This window comes from Molothrus aeneus, chromosome 4, assembly GCF_037042795.1.
Source record: "Molothrus aeneus isolate 106 chromosome 4, BPBGC_Maene_1.0, whole genome shotgun sequence".
Taxonomy (NCBI): domain Eukaryota; kingdom Metazoa; phylum Chordata; class Aves; order Passeriformes; family Icteridae; genus Molothrus; species Molothrus aeneus.
Window position 1 is genome coordinate 17,161,996 of NC_089649.1, and position 17,765 is coordinate 17,179,760.

General features: G+C 48.1%; 3 protein-coding genes across 6 annotated transcripts in view; 2 read left to right on the forward strand and 1 right to left on the reverse strand.

Moving 5' to 3' along the window:
* LIN54 (lin-54 DREAM MuvB core complex component) overlaps positions 1–8,908 on the forward strand; it is a 39,914-nt gene extending 31,006 nt beyond the window's left edge. For all 3 annotated transcript variants that reach the window (XM_066548004.1, XM_066548006.1, XM_066548005.1), the window contains 6 exons: positions 876–967; positions 2,158–2,229; positions 4,554–4,656; positions 4,850–4,987; positions 5,697–5,899; positions 6,217–8,908. In XM_066548004.1, coding sequence (XP_066404101.1) covers positions 876–967; positions 2,158–2,229; positions 4,554–4,656; positions 4,850–4,987; positions 5,697–5,899; positions 6,217–6,418 — 810 coding nt within the window. In that variant the 3' untranslated portion in view covers positions 6,419–8,908. The remainder of the gene's footprint in view (positions 1–875; positions 968–2,157; positions 2,230–4,553; positions 4,657–4,849; positions 4,988–5,696; positions 5,900–6,216) is intronic.
* THAP9 (THAP domain containing 9) lies at positions 8,745–13,959 on the reverse strand. The gene is made up of 5 exons (XM_066549125.1): positions 13,880–13,959; positions 13,612–13,807; positions 13,240–13,525; positions 12,830–12,980; positions 8,745–12,510 (listed from the first exon to the last, which is right to left on the reverse strand). Exons 1-5 carry the CDS (start codon positions 13,957–13,959, stop codon positions 10,569–10,571), a joined length of 2,655 nt encoding a protein of 884 aa, XP_066405222.1. The 3' UTR covers positions 8,745–10,568.
* Positions 13,960–14,795: 836 nt separating this feature from the next.
* The window catches only part of SEC31A (SEC31 homolog A, COPII coat complex component), a 40,070-nt gene continuing 37,100 nt past the window's right edge, over positions 14,796–17,765 (forward strand). For both annotated transcript variants that reach the window (XM_066548007.1, XM_066548009.1), the window contains exons 1-3: positions 14,796–14,889; positions 15,423–15,505; positions 16,044–16,167. In XM_066548007.1, coding sequence (XP_066404104.1) covers positions 15,427–15,505; positions 16,044–16,167 — 203 coding nt within the window. In that variant the 5' untranslated portion in view covers positions 14,796–14,889; positions 15,423–15,426. The remainder of the gene's footprint in view (positions 14,890–15,422; positions 15,506–16,043; positions 16,168–17,765) is intronic.

Here is a 17,765-nt window from a genome sequence, read left to right on the forward strand (position 1 = left end):
GATTAGTTTTTTGCTCTTTGCCAGGATCTGACCAGGATGAAAAGAGAATAAATGAAATGTTCTGCTGAAGGCTGAAGTTTGTAGAAACAAAGACTCTGATCGCTCCTGGCATTACTGGTACCAGACTGGTTTGTTTGCCTTTTGGTTTTGTCACAGTTGCAGTTTGACCCTGAATATTGTTATTGTGTCCTTCCAGTCTAGTTCTCCAAATTTTACTTGAAACTAGCATCCGTTGGACCTCTCCTCTGAGGTTTGTGTTCCAGTCACAACTTGTCCCCGTTTGCCTGGCCCCAGCAGGTCTATATCTTGCCACATGCCAATATGTCCCCAAAACCTGTCCCAGCAGGAGCAAACAGCTGCTTCTAGGTAATGCTAAAGAAGGTAGCCCAGAGCAGTGTTGTTTGGCAGGTTCTTATGAGATTTTGGTTTCTTAATGTAAAAAGTAAATGGTGGGTTCAGGTATGCAGAGGAGCTGGAATGCAAATCATTTTGCTTATTTTCATAGTAAGTGGCTTGTATATAAAGGAAGCTACTAACTTGTGCAGGAAGTGATTCTGCTCTATTGGGGGAAAATGAGCATGTTTTTAGGAACAGGAGTTGTTTGTGGTCTGAACATTTCTGTGTGTTAACCCTGTCATCTGTATGGATCTAGACACTGTAATAGACAACAACAAATACAATCAAAAATAGTATTTTTATGCTAAGTATGGAGGCAGGAAGTTGCCACCTGGTCCAAGTTCTATAAGTGTCTAAAAGTGTTCTTAGAAGCAAGTTATTTTTGTAGCAATATCTGGAAAGCTAATTTAAATACTAGCAACACATCCTCTTGTTTATAATTTCTTTCATGTCAGGCATTAACCTTTTTGTTTTGTTAGCTCCAACAGTCATCCTATGTATCCATAGCAAGCAACACTGGCTTCACAGGGACATCCAGTGTCCAGTCCCAGGCACGGCTGCCATTCAATGGGTAAGAATTCTGAAAAAAAAAATCCCAAAACCTCTAGAATAGGCTGCTTGAATAAGCATGAGGTCTTGGAGTTTGGTTTGGGGAATTCTCAAGTCTGCTGTGTGTGATTATTACCTCTGACTGAAGGGTGTGGATCTCTCTGACATTTGAGCCAGTCTCTTGATCAAAGCTGTGCTTTCCTTTCTGTTTTTTGAATTCATGTAGCAGGAAGTTGACCTGAAAGCTCCCTGTTGCTCTTGTTTTTTTATTTGCAACAGCACCTGTGAGCTACAGGCCTCAACTATTTCTCAACATTGCTGCAAAGAGGTTCTGGACAATATATAAGCTAGGTGCTTAACACATGCAGAAATTCAGCCAAACAGCAAAATGGATCGCGATAGGAGGCTTTGGGTTTTTTCAGTCTTGCATTTTTCCTTTAAGGACGAGAATAACAGCTAACATATATTATTTTCCCTTTGCCAATTCAGCAGGCTTAGCTGTTCTGCACAGTCCTTTTGTGTTACTGTTTGCTGGAAATTGTGAACATGAAGTTGCTTTTTGTTGCTGCAACCTCAACTGATGCAAACTAATCCCAAATCCAGATGCAGCTATTCAAATGAACGGGTTTGATTTAATCTCCCTGGCATTACGTGCAGAAATTGCTGGATAGGGATGGAACAAATCTCATCAGATGTGATTAGTGTCACAAAATCCAAGTCTTAGGAGCAGTTAAAGACTGTGTCTACCATAGAATTTATCTGAAAACTGAATACTGTGGTTTGACTTGCTTTCCCATTATTCCAGAGGGGAATAATTTCCCATTATTTTTTGTTTTCTTGCATTGTTTTAATTCCAAGGAGAACAGAAGAAAAAGCACAATAATGTTATGTGAATTTGGGTTGGGTCTGATCCCACTGCACTTGAAGGGATTCTGGGGAAGGTTTCCCTGACTCCAGTTTTTTAGTTATGCTTCCTCTAGCTTTAAAGCCTAATTTCTACTTCAGGCATGCATCCAAATTTGCAGCAAATAATCCATCTCTTTCTGGGTTGGAAAGGCACTATTAATAACTTAAACACGGTCAGCCAAAAACCTAATGCAAGGGGAATAGAAAGATTTTTTCAAAGTTTTTATTATGAACTGTTTACATTAATTTAAAATAGGAAGAAACTGATAAAACTGTGTGTGTATAAATGCCCTTTTCTCTCCCCAGAATAATTTCTTCTGAGTCTGCAAACCGCCCCAGGAAGCCTTGCAATTGTACTAAGTCTCTGTGTTTGAAGTTGTAAGTACAGCTTGGTACAGTTTTTTTTTCTTTTAAGCCTTATTTTTAACATCAAAAATGTGCACCAAGTATCAGAATATAATGGTTTGAAATACCTCAGAAATTTTATGTTTAGATGCTGATTTATAGTGGACATTGGTGGAGATGTTGCAGAGCCTGTGTCATTTTGCAGCTCCTGTGAGCTATATGGACCATAACATATAAAATTGTCTTATTTTGCATCATGTACCATGGTGGAACCAATTCCAGTCAGCAGTTCTGGTTGCCTTGTTGGTACCATGAGTGAAATGGTATCTCTTGGTATCATTCATGGGCATTTACTGTACTTTGGTGAAGTGCATCAGTAATACCATCCTAGATCAAATACTTCAGAAAAATTGGGCTGTGTATATTTTATTAAAGGGTTGAATAGACAAGTGATTCTTCACTGATAGGTCTACCTCTTGCTTATCCATGAGATATTGTGCTGTTCCATTCCATGTATTTGTAAGAATTTGACACAAAAGCATTTGGAGCTAAGGAGAGTTTGTTCACCTTGGTCAGAGTCAGTTTACTGATATTTCTGGGACAGGAATGGGAGGAGATACTGAAATTAATCTGTGGTTCCCTGAATTCTAGACAATGAAGAGGAAATCAGGGGTGTGGTACTTGAAGGGGAAGTGATGCAATGGCATCTGAACCCAAGTTAAGAAGTTTGTTTAAACTCTTAAGCTTGGGTGTCTTTTTGTGTAGTGCACCCACCTCTATATGGGAAGGTGTGCCCTGTGTTACCTGGCCTCAGACTTCTCTATTGCATAGCAGGAAGATATGTAGCTGTTTTCCAGATATTTTGCATACATGACTGACCTCACAGTGCCCAATGCATGTTAGAGGTGTAGGGATTAGGTTTTGGTGCCTGAATGTGCCCTAAAAATGCTGGGAGAGGAATGGCATCAGTGGGAATAATTTGCACCTTCAGAATACTCTTAGGAAGCAAACTGTTCTTGTAAATCTCTGATGTTACCTGTTCTGGGCATTGGTGCAGAGCAGATGGTTAATTCTCTCTGGCACAGGTGCTTTCTCACTAGTAAAACCTTTTTTTTTATCTGGAGGGGAACTTATTTTTTTCCCAAATGCTCATGTAAGGTAGGCACATAGCCTATTCTACTAAGAAGTCAACTCAGTTAAGTTATTTGCTCTGGATTTATGCTGGCCCTGGTTCTTTTGGAAACTAGGACTATTCTACCACTGAATTTTAAAGAAGAAAGGAGAGCTATTACAGATTGTAAAAGCTTTTGAATTAGTTTGTCCCTGGGACCATTCAAGATGCTAAAAATCTCCAAAATCCAGTTCAACCTGAAAAAGGGTTGCAGTGGGCTACAGGGCAACCCTAATCTCGTTTATGTCGTGCTAGGCTGGGCAAGCCACAGAAGGCCAGTTTAGCAGTGGGTTTAGGCTCCAAAAAATGACCACACACCCCCAGCAGGATTTGAAAAGCAAGTGAAGAGGATCAGCAGTTTTTAGCTATTAGCTGGAGGTGGTCCTGGAAGCTTTGAAACATGTTGGAGTTTGTTGTGGCCTAAAGCCATGTTTGAGCTGGGAATGAATGTGGAATTTCTATGTATTAGATCTGTGAGTCTGTGGGTTGGTGAGATGTTGTTTTTGATGGGAGGCACCAGAGATACATAAGAGGCATGGCAACATGATTGGCTTTCCCTGTCCATGTTTTGCTGCTTTTTGTTCATATATGTGTGTCCCTTTTTAAAGTCTGCTTTATCCTCATTCAGATCCTTCCCCTGATCACCTGTGCTTCAAAGTCTAAGATGTACCAATTGTTATTTCTTTTCTATTCTTCCATCCCAGCTTAAGGCCAAAAGTAACAACAAAAAACGCTCCTTGCTGGGTTAGTTTGCCTGTGAACTGTCACTCCAATTGCTTGCCTTTTGTTTTGGCTCTCTGAGGGCTCCTGGCTTGGACTGACTGGGTCAGGAGCTGGCTGTGAGGTGGCTGCAGCAGACTGGCCCTCAATATGTGGGTGAGCCAAGAGTCACTCTCAGAAAAAGCCTCGTTAACTTCTCTGGCTGCTTGGGAGACCTCAGCTATATGATGAGCTCAGGGAACACCCTTGAGCTCCTCCTGTGTCTTTAGACAGCAGCTAGACTTGCACTAGAGGATTTTGGTTCTGCAGTGAGTTTGGTACTGCTTGTGTGTGTGGAGTTGAGCTTAGGGTGACCCTTACCCTGGTGCCAGAGTAGGAACTTCTGGTACTGCAGTGTGGGAGTCAATACTCACACACCAATGTAATGGTCAATATTTACAAATGCCTTCTGCATCTTCTGTTTCAGGTATTGTGACTGTTTTGCAAACGGTGAATTCTGCAATAACTGCAACTGTACAAATTGTTATAACAACCTGGACCATGAAAACGATAGGCAAAAAGCAATAAAGGTGAGGGGCCTCTTCCCCTGCCCCCTGGGATCAAAGTCATTTAGCTTCTTTTTTCTGAAGCTCCAGAGTGGGGCAGAGTGGGTGTATAATGCCCTGATCTCCTCCCACATGTGCAAGGCTTAAGTTCTTTTATTGCACCTCTAAATTCTGCTCCCTGCATGCAATGGCTGACCCTTTGGGTCTGCATTGACAGGCCTGCCTGGACAGAAACCCTGAAGCCTTCAAGCCCAAAATAGGGAAAGGAAAGGAAGGAGAATCGGATCGGAGGCACAGCAAAGGGTGTAACTGTAAACGCTCGGGATGTCTCAAAAACTACTGCGAATGTTATGAGGTATGAAGCATTATCTCATTTGAAAAACAGTAGCTTTTCCCCTTTAGTGTAGTGATTTCTCTCTTTTGTTTGTCTCTTCCTTGTATTGCTATAATATTTTCTCTTCTGTTTGTTTCCATTCCTGTAATGTTACCTCTTGTCCCAGAAGTTTGCACATAGAAAGCCATGTACATGGAAAAATTGGTTGCTACTGTTCTGTAATTTTAATTTTAAACAATTTAGCAACTTTGGACTTAGGCTTGGATTTGTTCTTTACTGAATAGGACCATTTCCTAAAGAAATCTACTGTACCAAGTCCCTAGGAGGAGTTGAAGCAGCATCCCACAGATGCTGTGGGATAGAATGTGTCTGTGGAATTCAAAAGCAGAAGTTGTTACTTCATCTGCTAACTGATCAGTCTGTGGGTGTAGAGACAGACTGCCCTTTCTCAAAACTCAACTGTCTAAATTACACCTGAAACTGGAGGTTGATGAAGAAAGGGTTGAGTGGGAAACCACTTATTTACATTCTATGCTCTATGATTCAATTGAAGTATACATCTGGGACATCTCAACTTGAGGTAAGAATTTAGAGAGAAGACCACTGCTTGGGAGTTTGCTCTAGTGGTTAGTTGGTAAGAGATTAAAATAAGATCTCCTTTTTGTTGTGGTTTCTCATAAGGGGAGTCAAACTTGCAACAGGTTTCTTATGTTTTGTTTGTTTCTTTCAGGCAAAAATCATGTGTTCTTCCATATGCAAATGCATTGGCTGTAAAAATTTTGAAGAAAGCCCAGAGCGAAAGACATTGATGCATTTAGCAGATGCTGCAGAGGTCAGGGTGCAGCAGCAGACTGCTGCAAAGACCAAGTTATCTTCCCAGATCTCAGACTTGCTGACAAGGCCAACACCAGCACTCAGCAGTGGTGGTGGGAAGTAAGTTAATGCTGCACCCTCTTTGAGTTGTTTTTGATGTGTGTGACAGGTATGTCCCTGCCATCTCTGAGCCTTGTTCTGTGTAAGCTGTAAAGGGGGGAGCAGTCAGGTGAATGGAACACTTTGTTCCTGTAACAGTAGGGATTCTGACCCACCAGTTCCTTTGGCTGTTAACTGAGGCTTATTCACTATCTAAAGGCTCTTGGAAGCAATGGGACAGGTGAAATCCCATCAGTCCTTGGACCAAAAAGTTGCCAGCCCTGGAGTTAGTCCCTTTGTGTTTTTGCAGACACTAAGTGGATGTTCCTTTGTTTCAGGCTGCCCTTCACATTTGTCACCAAGGAGGTGGCCGATGCAACCTGTGAATGCCTCCTGGCACAGGCAGAGCAGGCGGAGAAGACGGGCAAGTCCAAAGCTGCAGCAGAGCGCATGGTCCTGGAGGAGTTTGGACGCTGTCTGATGAGGGTTATCAGCTCTGCAGGGAAGTCCAAAGGTGACCCTTGTGCCATGAACTGCTGACTCGTGCACATGAGCCACAATGAAGCGGACTGAACAGAACACTTAAGGCACAGGGACACTTTGGTTTAGCATAAAGGATGGATTTAATAATATTTGTTAATTTGGTGCTTGTTGTAAATTGACCCATGTAAGATTGAAACGAGAAATTCTTTTATAACAAGATGTAGAGCCTTTTAAATCTTAGCTAAATCCTCTTCTATGTCAGACAATGCCTAAAAGTCAGTTCTTCTTCCCAATGTACAGCTTTTACCCTGGGTTTCTTAAAAATTAGATGTGTTCTCCCCTTTCTCCCAGAATAATTGTCTGAAGGGCATATATAAATTATTATAATATATATTATTTACAGTGTATGGATTTGCATCACTGTGCATACAGGAAAACACAGGTGATGTCAACAGCCAGGTCATGCTTTTGCTGACAGGCCTGTAATATGGAGGTACCAGTGTATCCAAGATAATTCAGAAAGGAAATAGGTAGAAATAAGCATATAAATGGAAGGTAGTACTTGTATTTAGGACCTGACACAGCATGTCCCTGAAGTGCATGGAGCACTGTGAGATGCATAGGCAATAATACAGAGGGGTTGCTTGCAGATGCAGCACTGAGCAAGTGGTGGAGAATGTTTCTGGAGCAGGGCCCAAGGAGTATAGAGGTGAGTGGCATTACAGGGAATTTTTGATAGGAATGGGGCAGAGTGCTCAGGTGTTTCTTAAGCTGGAACTTGAAGGCTAAGAGAGTGGCCTGTCCTCAGCAGTGAGGAAGAGCAGCCACGCCACAATGCCAGACTGCCCAGCGTAGTGTTACCTAAGTGTGTAGCAGATTGATGCTGTCGTTTGGGTGAAGCTTGGTTTTTCAGAGGTCTGCAGCAGCCTGATCCCTCACTGGAAGAAGGGCTGTGCAGTCCCTTGTTTTCTAGTATCAAGCTGTAACCTTGGGAAAGTGTTTAGGCCTGAGAAGCTGAAGTCACTGGAGATGACAATCTGCATCTGAATCGACTTGCAAATGCAGGTAAGGGATCATGTTCAGCCTGCTGTGGGTATTCAGGATGCTGCTTCTCTCCATGCTGGCAATTTACTTGGCATAAGGGCTCTTTTAGTGTTGTTTAGAATAATTGTGAGAGCTGTGATCAGAGAAAGTACTAGCACAGAATCAGGATTGCTACAAAACCAGACACAAATTCTTTTACACTAAATGGGGGGCAATCAGCTATAGGTGGGCTCAGACTAAAGCAGGGGGGTTTTTTCAGTATTTGTTACAGGCAATATCAGATCACATTTTTGATAGTGGAACACATTTGCAGAATTAACCTGGTGGCTTACTTACCTATCATGAACATCCATTAACCATGTTTAATCACAGGCATTTTTATTACCTGTCTCACTGCAGCCTGAACTAGCTATTTTTTTTCCAAAAGGGATTTTGCATTCCTTCTATACAACTGTAAATACAGAGAAATGCAGGGCCAGGCTAGGGAGAGGTAGGGGCTAGGCACACCAGCAGCAGAGATTTGTGCCTCTGTGTGTGAAGGCAGTAGGGTGGGAGGGTGCTTCACCTCCCAGCCCTGTGCACTGCACAGAAGGCCCTTGACCCTTCTCTGGTGCCTCCTTGAAATGCCTGGGAGGCATGAAGGGCTTGGGAGGCAGTCAGCAGCAGGTCTGACCTGCCTGAAGGGCTCTGTCTGCTAAGGACATCTCCCTGAGCATAAATTGCAATGTTTGTGCAAATCTCTGAAAAGGGAATCCACCTCTCCTGTAAGTAAATGCCACATTTTTTCATTATTAGGACTTGGATTTACTAAAAAATCAGTGCAGTAACTTTACCTGTAGATAGTGCAGATATTCTGTTCCCTTCTAGTGACCTAATATAGTCTGTCCAGTAAGATTTGTATAAATGTAAATTAGTGTAAGTGAATAAAGTAATACCTACTTACGTTATTTTTCAAACAGATTGCAATATGCCTTTTGTTTAGACTTCAATCTGTGTTAATTTTGTATATATTCAGTGTCTTACTCTAAATTGCACCTTTTGTGATGTGTATTTATATACAGTGTGCAAAAGCACTTGTGAAATTTAGATTACAGTTGTAATTATGTATGATGGCATTGCTGGAGAATATTTTGCTTGTAAAGACTTTGAAGGTGCAATCAAATGCTCTTAGTTCTTCTATTTTGTTTTGAACAAGCTTTCTCAAATATTAAGCTTGGATTCCTCTCTCCCTTCTCCCTGGTGTAGAGTGTATGAATTGGTTTTTGTACTTCCTTAGCCATTTGCATCAAACTGCTGGACAAGATTAACAGTCAAGTTCATCCAGTTACATAAAAAATAATTGGGAATGGGACAAGGATTCATTTTATAGTTCTGTTTACATCCAAAAGTAGAAAAATTAAATTTATATTTACAAGACCTATTCAAAGAATACACTTTTCTATATTGTACAAATAAAACAGTCAGATAAATCACAAAAAATAAACATTTATACTATTCTGTAAATACGATTTTTTTTGCACTCCTTTGCTTCAGCACTGACAAATATACACAGAAGGTTTGTCACTGAAATATCAAAATAAATTGTAAACACTAGGTCCACTTCTGATGCAAGTACTGACTTGGATTTTCAGTGTGAGACCAAATGCTACCAGAGATAAATAAATATCCCTTGGTTATTGGGGTGCTGTCATGCACAGCAATCCATGGCACAGTTCATAACTACTCATCTTAGGGCTGGAGGTGGAGACAGTGCAAGTGTTCCAACGTTACATGATTGCAACCAATCTGTCACTGGGATTTCAGCAGCATTTTGCCAAACGTTGTCCCAAAAATCACATGTAGAGGGGAGGGAATAGTTTCCTGCAAAGTCTCTTGCAGCTGGAATGGCTCTGTGACTGTGATGGCTTCAACATGGTTTTTTGCATAGATATTTGGAGTGGGGAAAGAAAAGTCCAGAGGTTCTGGTTTGTTCCTCCCAGCAGTGATTGTACAAATTTCTGTGGTGCTGCTGCTCTCAAAGCAGAGCTTGAGGGGTTGGGTGCAGCAGAACTAAGGGAAGGAGGAGAAACCCAACCCAACCAGGGACAGTTTTGTCAGGTCACTGGTAGGCAGAAAGATACCTTTAATATTATTACTGCGAAGGATGTGGCAGATCCCCAGTTTTCATCCCAGTTCCATCATAGATCTTGAAAGTGACTGAACAGCAGGCTTTGTGGGAATTAGTTGCCTTCCATCTCTATGGATACAATTCCAGTTCTGCATGGCAAAGGGAAAAACCCCTTAGCAGCAGTTCTGCCAAACTCTGCTATTCCAGGCAAAGCACTGGAGGCAGCTTCCTTGCCATGGAAATGAACTACCTGAAGAAGCCTGTCCTACTTGGTGGCATCAAAGCTATGGTTCAGGTGATCAATGGGGGGTGCCATGTGCCCTGGACTGCAGGATACAGGCCAGCCCTGGGAGGATGGGGCCATGAAATGGGAACTGAAATGCTTGCCCTGCTGCAGCACACCCATGTATTCCTGCCCCTGGAGGAGGGTATTGGTGCTCCTGGATGCCACTGGACACAACAATCTGGTCATAGGCTCAGCACTATCCAGAGGATCTAGACTGGACCAGCATCTTTAGCTGTTTGATGGGATATTGGAAAGGAGATTAGAACTTGTGTACAACTTGAGTGCCACTTGCTTCTCACATCTTTATTTTCCTATTTAAGTAGAAGCTCTGCAAACTTTCCTGCCCCCAGCTTTTATAAAGCACATCTTTTTGGTGAAGTGCCAGTGCCTGTGATTCCCTGCAACCAACCCCATAAAATATCAGTTTTCTTCTGGCAAGAGCACTAAAACCACCCAGAACTTCCAGGGACACAGCAGAGTCTCCTTCCTACCCCTACCCCAGGCGCCTGGAGCAACCCTGGCTCATCCTGACCTGCCATGAAGTTTCATGAAATACTGTAGGACTGCTAGATTAGGACAGGGGATCAGATAAACTTCCTTGCTTTGCTCAGTTAAACTCTGGTTAGGAGGTTTGCAGTGACCCAAAACACCACTGCTTATCAACACTAGTTTTGCCAGCATTGTTTCCTCATGTGTGTTGCCTAGATCTGTCCAGCACTGAGCCTCAGCAAGGAACAGCCATCCTTGGAACCACAGAGTACTCAGTAAGACTATGTGTGGGTTAAGCTTGACTGACAGCTACCCAGTGGTGATGGAAACAAATGCTTTCCCTTCAGTGCCTTCAATTCATGCCTTCCACAAGGGTATTTCAAATTCAGGTGTTGGGTGGGGTGTGTTCTTACGTTTAAGTAACACCGTGTTATTTCCTTTACTAAGACTGTGTAGTGGTTGTTGATGCTCAGCTCCCCCTCAAATAAATGCTTTGTGAGGGTGGGAAAGAGGGGGCTTTCTCCCAGAAGCTCCTGGAAGACTTTCTGTTCTAGACACAAATGCCACAGCTTGGTATTGTTGTTGGCACTTCCTACTTTGCCATACTGGTTTAGGACTTGCTCTGAAATGCTTGTTATGTGGTGTACACTGGCCGAGGGCAGGCTCACACCACCTAACTTTTTTATGTAGAGCACTGACCTACATCTTAGCCTGCTCTCATCTGCCTCAAACAGAGAGGCAAGACAAGGCTCACACTGCAAGTCCAAGGCCAGCTGCTCGGCCACCCAGCCAGCTGTGCAGGTGAGGCTCTGTGCGTACAGTGACAGATCTGTCAGTGCATTGCTCAGGGCAGAGCTGGGCAAAAGCAGGCCTGCACTGTAGGGGTACTCTGGGGCCAGAGGCCTCCCAGGAGCTGGGTGATACTGGGCACGAATGCTGCCCAGAGTCAGAGCTCTCCTCTGAGACAGGGATACATCCCAGGGGCTGGCATTGCCGCTGCTGGGTGGTGAGCCAGGGGCCAGGCTGTAGCTGGCCAGCAGTTTGTGGTAAGCAGCCTGGAACACAGCACAGGTGGGGCTGCCACTGCTGCCACAGGCTTGCTGGAGGGCCCTGAGAAACTGCTCCAGAGGGTCCAGGCTGAAGGCATGTGTGTGGAGGTGCTGGGAAGGAGTGCCTTTTAGACATGTGTGGTTGGAGCAAAGCCACTTGAGGCTTTCAGCATTGAGCAACAAGCTCAGAAATCCCAGTTTGCGTTTGCTCTTAATAATGGATCTCCCCACAGAGTCTGTTAAGTTGACAAAGCAGCTCCTGGCCTCATCGAAAAGGTTGCTTATTTTGGTGTAATTCCCAGCTAGCAAAGGCTCCTTTCCATAGGGACCTCTGCCATAAAATACATCACACAGAGAGCTCATCAGACGCACAAACTTGGCAGTCCCACTGCAGCTCTGAAACGAGGCAAGGCCCAGCTTCTGGAGGTGCTCCAGTGCCTCAGCAACACCCTTGCTGAACAGCAGGGAGGCAAGGTTGACCTTCAGGTGGTAACTTCCTTTACTCCCAGCCCTGCCTGACTCAGCACTGCACGGCTCCAACACCTTCTGCTCACCCAAAGCTGCCAGCTCCACCACATGCTGCCACCACATGGTGTCACCGAGCCACTCGACCTTCTGGAAGCACTGCAGAGCATTCCTTATCAGCAGGAGGGCATGAGGAACATCAAAGAAGTACACGATGCTGTGAGCAGAACCAGGTGGATGCTGGAAAGTGCACCGAATCCTTTTGGGATCTATCCTGATGCCCAAAGCTCTGGCAGTCTCAGCACCACGAGCAGAGGCCCCTGATGTCACAGCCAGAACCACGACCCCAACGCTGTTCAGCTTATGGATGGCCTGACGGAGGAGCTGAGCAAGGAAGGGGCCAGATGTGCTGTTCACCAAGAAATAGCCCAGGGGAGCTGTCCAAGGGCTGGAGATGCCGACTGCCATGAGGACTATCGCTTCTGATGCCAGTGGAGCTTCATCAGCATCAAGGATGCCTGCTCCCAAGTCAGCAAAGCCCGACAGCTTCTTGCTCCATGGGTCCCACTCCTGCTGCTTCTGCAGGGACACGTCCTGTACCAGCACGGCGCAGCAGCGGCAGGCCTGGTCCCCTCTCTCCACCTTTTCCTGAAGCCGGAGAAAAATGTCACTGCTGAAGCCCGCAGCAGCCTCATTACTAGACAGCCAGCTGGAAAAAAAGGAGGATGTGATTAGGAGATGTGGTTCTGGAAAAGTTGAAGCAACAGGCAGCTCTTTTTAGCACTGAGGACATGGTGAGCTATGCCCCAAGCTGCAGAGCAGGCTGACAAATGCAGGGCAAAGAAAGCAGCCCTGCTTGCCTTCATGCATAGTCCGAGTTTCTTTCCTCTCACCCCAGTGGTGGGAAGCCAAGGAAAGCACTGACCATGCAGGGAAGTAACAAAGCAGCTTCAGGACAGATCTGTTACACCTATTTCTACACGAGTACCGGAAATACATTCTGAATGAATGAATAGCGAAAAACTTGCTTTGTCAGGCTGTAAGGATGAGGGAGAGGAAGAATATTCCGTAGGTAATCATAGGCCTTAATGTGGTAGAGATGGAGAAGACAGGCAAATTGCCTCATTTCTGGTGAGTAGTCTGCCATCTGCCTCCAGCTGTGCAACTCTCGAGGCAAATCTGCTTAAGAAATCACAAAAGGGCAACTTTAGTGAAAGAAATAAATGGCTGGAAACAGAGGGATGCATGACACAAATGCACTGCAGAATACAAGGCAACAGCATGGCCTCTGGAACAACTCGGTCCTGAAGTCCGGCATGAAGTGCAGGGCTCAGGCACGGTACCACTGTGCCCCGCCTCCTCCTTGGCACGGGATAACCAAAGACGCGAACTGGGGGCGAGGGAGCGCACTCTGCCTCAGCGAGCGTCCCGGCAATACCTGAAAACTGCGCCTGCAGCAAACTCACGATTTCCTCAGAAAGCTGCCGCTTTTCCGCCAGCTCCCTGAGGATGCTCGGCACGCTCCTGCGCCGGGGCGCGGGGCCGCATCTCCCGGCGGCCGCCGGCGGCTGCTGCTGGTGCCGCGGGGCGCCCGGCGGCGGCGGCTCGGCGGCGCGCTGTCCCTGCAGGCTGTAGTTGTGGTCCCCGGCGGGCGGGCTGGGCAGCGGCTGCTTCAGCGCCCGCCCGGGGGTCCCGCTCCTCCTGCGGCCGGCGCCCGGCGGCTCCTGGCGGGGGAAAGAGAGGGGAGGTCACGGCACACGGCGGAACCTCCCGGGCGGGAGCGGGGAGCGCGCCCGGTACCCGCCCGCACCGAGGGGAGGAAGCGGGAGGGCACGGCCCCGCGCCGCAGCTTCCGCCGCAGCCCGTAGCGCTCGAAGTCCCCTTCGGCGAAGTGTCGGGAGCAGAGGATGGCGCCGGGGCCGGGTCGCCACGCCCGGCGGCTGCGCGGGTCCACGCGGTTCACGGCGCGGATCCACTCGCGGCGCTGCGCGGCGTCCACCGGGAACCTGCGGCAGAGGGAGTTGGCGGGATGAAAGCGCGGAGGGCCGGCGGGCGGGGAGCGGGGCGGGCGCACTCACTGGTGGAAGGAGATGCCGCGCTCGCGGCTCCGCCCGGTGTCGCGCGCAGTGCAGCCCAGCGCGGAGCAGCTCCGCGTCATGGCCGCCGCCGCTGCCGCCGCGCCCGCCGCCGCGCGCGCACCACCGCCCGCCCGCCCATTGGCCGCCGCCGCCGCCCGCGCGCCCGGCCGCCGCCTCGCCATTGGCCGGCGGGTCCGTCGGACCGCGGCCCCATTGGGCGCGGCGGCGGCGGCGGGAGCGGGGACGGCCGCAGCCAACCGGGAGCGGCGGCGGCGGCGGCGCAGCCAGTGGCGAGGGGCGATCCTCAGCGCCAATGGGAGCCGCGCCTCCCGCCCCTATTTATAGCGGGGCCGGCAGCGCCCGCCGTCTCTCCCGCTGTGCCCCCGCTGAGCCGCGCCATGCGGCCCGGGCAGCGCCCGCCCCGCGCACGGCGTCTGCCCACCGAGCGGCCGCGGAGTCCGGCGGGAGGCGGCAGCGGAGCTGTGCCCCGGCTGCCGTGAGGAGGTGGGTCCGGGGCTGCCGTCCCCGGCTGTGGAAGCCGGCCGAGCTCCCTTGGGCCGTTCCCCCGCCCTGCGGAGGCCCCTGTCCCGTGATGAGCCTCACTGCTGTTCACATCATGAGCACGCCATGATTACTGCCCTTGAGCTGAGGACAGGCGGCCCCCGCGCTGCTGGCGCTGCGCCCCGGCTCCCCCCGCTCCCACCGCCCCTAACCCGTCTCCCTCTTCCCCAGGGCCGATGGCTGCTCCCGCCCCGAGGAACACGGAGGACACGCGTGGAAGGAGGCGGCTGCACATCCCCACACACACCCTCCGCCACCACCACCGCCACCACCCCCGGTGCCCGTGGCTGCCCGCCGCTCCCGCCCCGTGCCGGGAAGGCGCTGCCCCGCCGCCGCCGCCGCCGCCCGGAAGCCGCGGGGCGCGCCCGGAAGGCGGTGGCGGCCGGGAGGCGGTGCCGGGGCTGCCACGTTGGAGCAGTCCGGGGACGGTGAGCGCTGGGGACGCCGAGGTGAGGGCAGGCACGGCGCAATCCTCTGGTTTGCAGCTGTTCTCCTCCGGCTCCCGTCGAAAACGGGGCGAGAGTGGCGGTCCCGCCGGCCGGGCGGGGCGCACCCGGGGCGGGGGAGCCCTCGGGGGCTGAACGGGACCCGAAAGGAGCCGCTGAGGGTGTTGGGCGGCACGGTCCGGGCAGGGTCCTCCCGGGGCTGGGTCTGTTTCGTGGGTTAGGGCAGAGAGGTGCTGTAGGGTGCCTGATGCCTCGGTGCTGTGGGAAGAGGGTTTGCACAGCTGCTGAAGCTTTGCCCACGTTTTCCTGTGTTATGTTCCGCACCCGTCAATTTCCTCTACGTGTCAGTGCTATTCTGCTAATGGAGAGTTGTTCCTCCCCTCCCCCTGGTGTCCTCTGGAGAGGATGGCCTGGGTGTCTGTCTGAGGGATCTCTTTAGGAAAATGGTCCCTCTGCCGAGCCCTAATGCGGCTCCTGAACCCGTGGCAGTGCAGCCTCACCATGCACCATGTAAGCATCTTGGTCTTGCTTTCCAGCACAATGAAGCTGAAAGAAGTGGACCGTACTGCCATGCAGGCATGGAGCCCTGCCCAGCAGCACCCCATTTACCTGGCCACAGGTGAGTTTTTGGGAAGCACGTGCTGGCAGACTTGGGGCTGTGTGCGGTGGCTGCACACCATGAATGAAGGGGTACACCATTATTGAAAGCTGTAGGAGTTACTCTGTGTCCTGGGGGCTGGAGTGGGGTGCATGTTGTGGGGTTTGAGTGGAGTTCTTGAGTTGTGCTGATAAAAGCATGTTTTGCATTCTGCAAGTGACAGCCAGCATCCTCCTCTTTCTGCCAGGGAATGGTGACACCAATCCTAAGCACTAGTCACTTGTGGCTCCTTTGTAACTTTAATCGTGTTCTGTGCATCATCAGGGAGAGGTACTTGCCCAAAGCTTTTTCTGCTCATAGTCATTAAGAAACACCCAAACAAAGAGCCATGGGGAGGAGAGTTGTGTGGAACAACATCTAAGTAACAGAAACAGAAGCCTGACCCCATCTCAGGATCCTTTTTGAAAGGATGATGTTTTTGTTCCCCTTCTTGTGCTGCATTTGCAGTTACTGCTCTGTGTATCATGGCCTTCTCACTGCCAGGCGTGCTTCCTCACAGGTACCTCAGCTCAGCAGCTGGATGCGACCTTCAGTACAAGTGCTTCTCTAGAAATATTTGAGTTGGACTTAGCAGACCCTTCACTGGATATGAAGAGCTGTGCCACATTTTCCTCCTCACACAGGTAGGCAGTGTTGTAAGAGAAAAGTACAGGGTGTGGAACTGTTATGTGTGATATGCATAGAAATGTCACTTCATGTGGTTTGGCTGCACTTGTTCAGGAAAGAAGCAGAAGTTCAGCACTGAAAGATGAAGGCAGGTGTGTGCAATTGATGCTGTGGGGCAGCAAGCTTGGACTCTAAGAAAGTAGTTCATGACAGAAACAGAATTGACATAAACAGAATTTTTTTAAGTATATGTGTGGACTCTTTGTCTCAGGAAGCCTCTGGGATTCACAAGAAAACAGAACAAAATGTGAAATTGTGAAAATATGGTGGCAACTTTTCATATTGCACCATCCTGTTTGTATTTAGGCATTTCAGGGGGACTCCTGTAACATGACAAACTTGGGTTATGTTGTGTGTGTTCATACAGCTGGGAAGCCAAATTCCTGGCTGCACAGCTCCACTTAGCTGTTAGTGCCTTACTGTGTGCTTATCCAGACAAATATTGTTAGCATCAGAGCATCCAGTTCCCATCTCTTGTAGCAGCTCTCTGGCAGAGCTGATGTCAGTATGTCCTACTGACTTGCTCAGAGCACAAGGCAGTGTTGGATCTTTGAGTTTTGTTGTTCTACCTTGTTTTATCTGTGGCTGAGATTCTTCAAGACTTGCTATTTGCTTTCTGAATTTCTAGAAGCACTCCTTAGAGCCAGGATGCAGTGCTCCTTGGAAAGTACCTCCCTTGATCAGCAACACAAGAATTTGACTTTGCCCCAGAAAATGCATTAAAAATGAGTTTGAGGGTTACTTGTTTGTTTCTAATTAAAGATTAGATAGCAGTGTATATGTCAGGCTGTATTTTGGTTTTCAGCAAATCATGTCCAGGTGATTAGACCCACAAAAGATAAATCCTTAATTGCCCTCCAAGCAAAGTTTTGCACTGCTTTTATACAGCCATGCTTTATCTTGGAAAGAGTAAAGGGCAAAAGGGAAGTAATTGCACTGTTAATTTTTGGGGTTTTTTCCTCATTGTTTCCTGCCTTCATTTTGGTTTAAGTCCTGTTCAGTCTTGCTGATGATGCCTGGACAGCCCTGTCAGCTACTTCATTCCTTGTAAACTTGCATAGTTAGGCACAGAAGCATAAAAACCATACCCAGGGATGGGTCTGTCTGAGATCACAGACCAGTTTCCATTGTAGCATAGTTCTTTGGTGAACCTCTGCTGTAATCTCAGCACTGGGAGCGTGAACACTTGGCTGTTATGGTATTTCTCACCCAGTATATGCTTTTTGGGTAGCTTTCTGCAGTCTCTATCTTACCATGCTAAAGTTGCTGTGATTTAAAGAAGTTACTTGAAGATTGCCTGGAGGTAACAAATAGATGAGCGATATTACAGTGAATGCTGAGGTATCTCCTTGCCACCTTCCAGTCAATGTGGGTTTGCTTTCTGCTTGCATTTGAGCTGATAAGTGGCTGTGTCATTTTATGCAGAACATACTCATTCTTTGCATGGCTAAACAGCAGGAATGCTGTTTTGCTTAGGCAGGAAGTTAATTGAGTTGAAGGGAATTTGGGTATTTACAGATGGACACAATAGTGTTCTTAATTTCTGGAAGTATGT

Coding starts and splice junctions, on each gene's coding strand:
- THAP9 (XM_066549125.1), bottom strand. CDS start 13,959: ATGACGCGGAGCTGCTCCGCGCTGGGCTGCACTGCGCGCGACACCGGG. Junction 13,808..13,879: donor CGCGGCATCTCCTTCCACCA/GTGAGTGCGCCC, acceptor CCTCTGCCGCAG/GTTCCCGGTGGACGCCGCGC. Junction 13,526..13,611: donor CCTCCCGCTTCCTCCCCTCG/GTGCGGGCGGGT, acceptor TTCCCCCGCCAG/GAGCCGCCGGGCGCCGGCCG.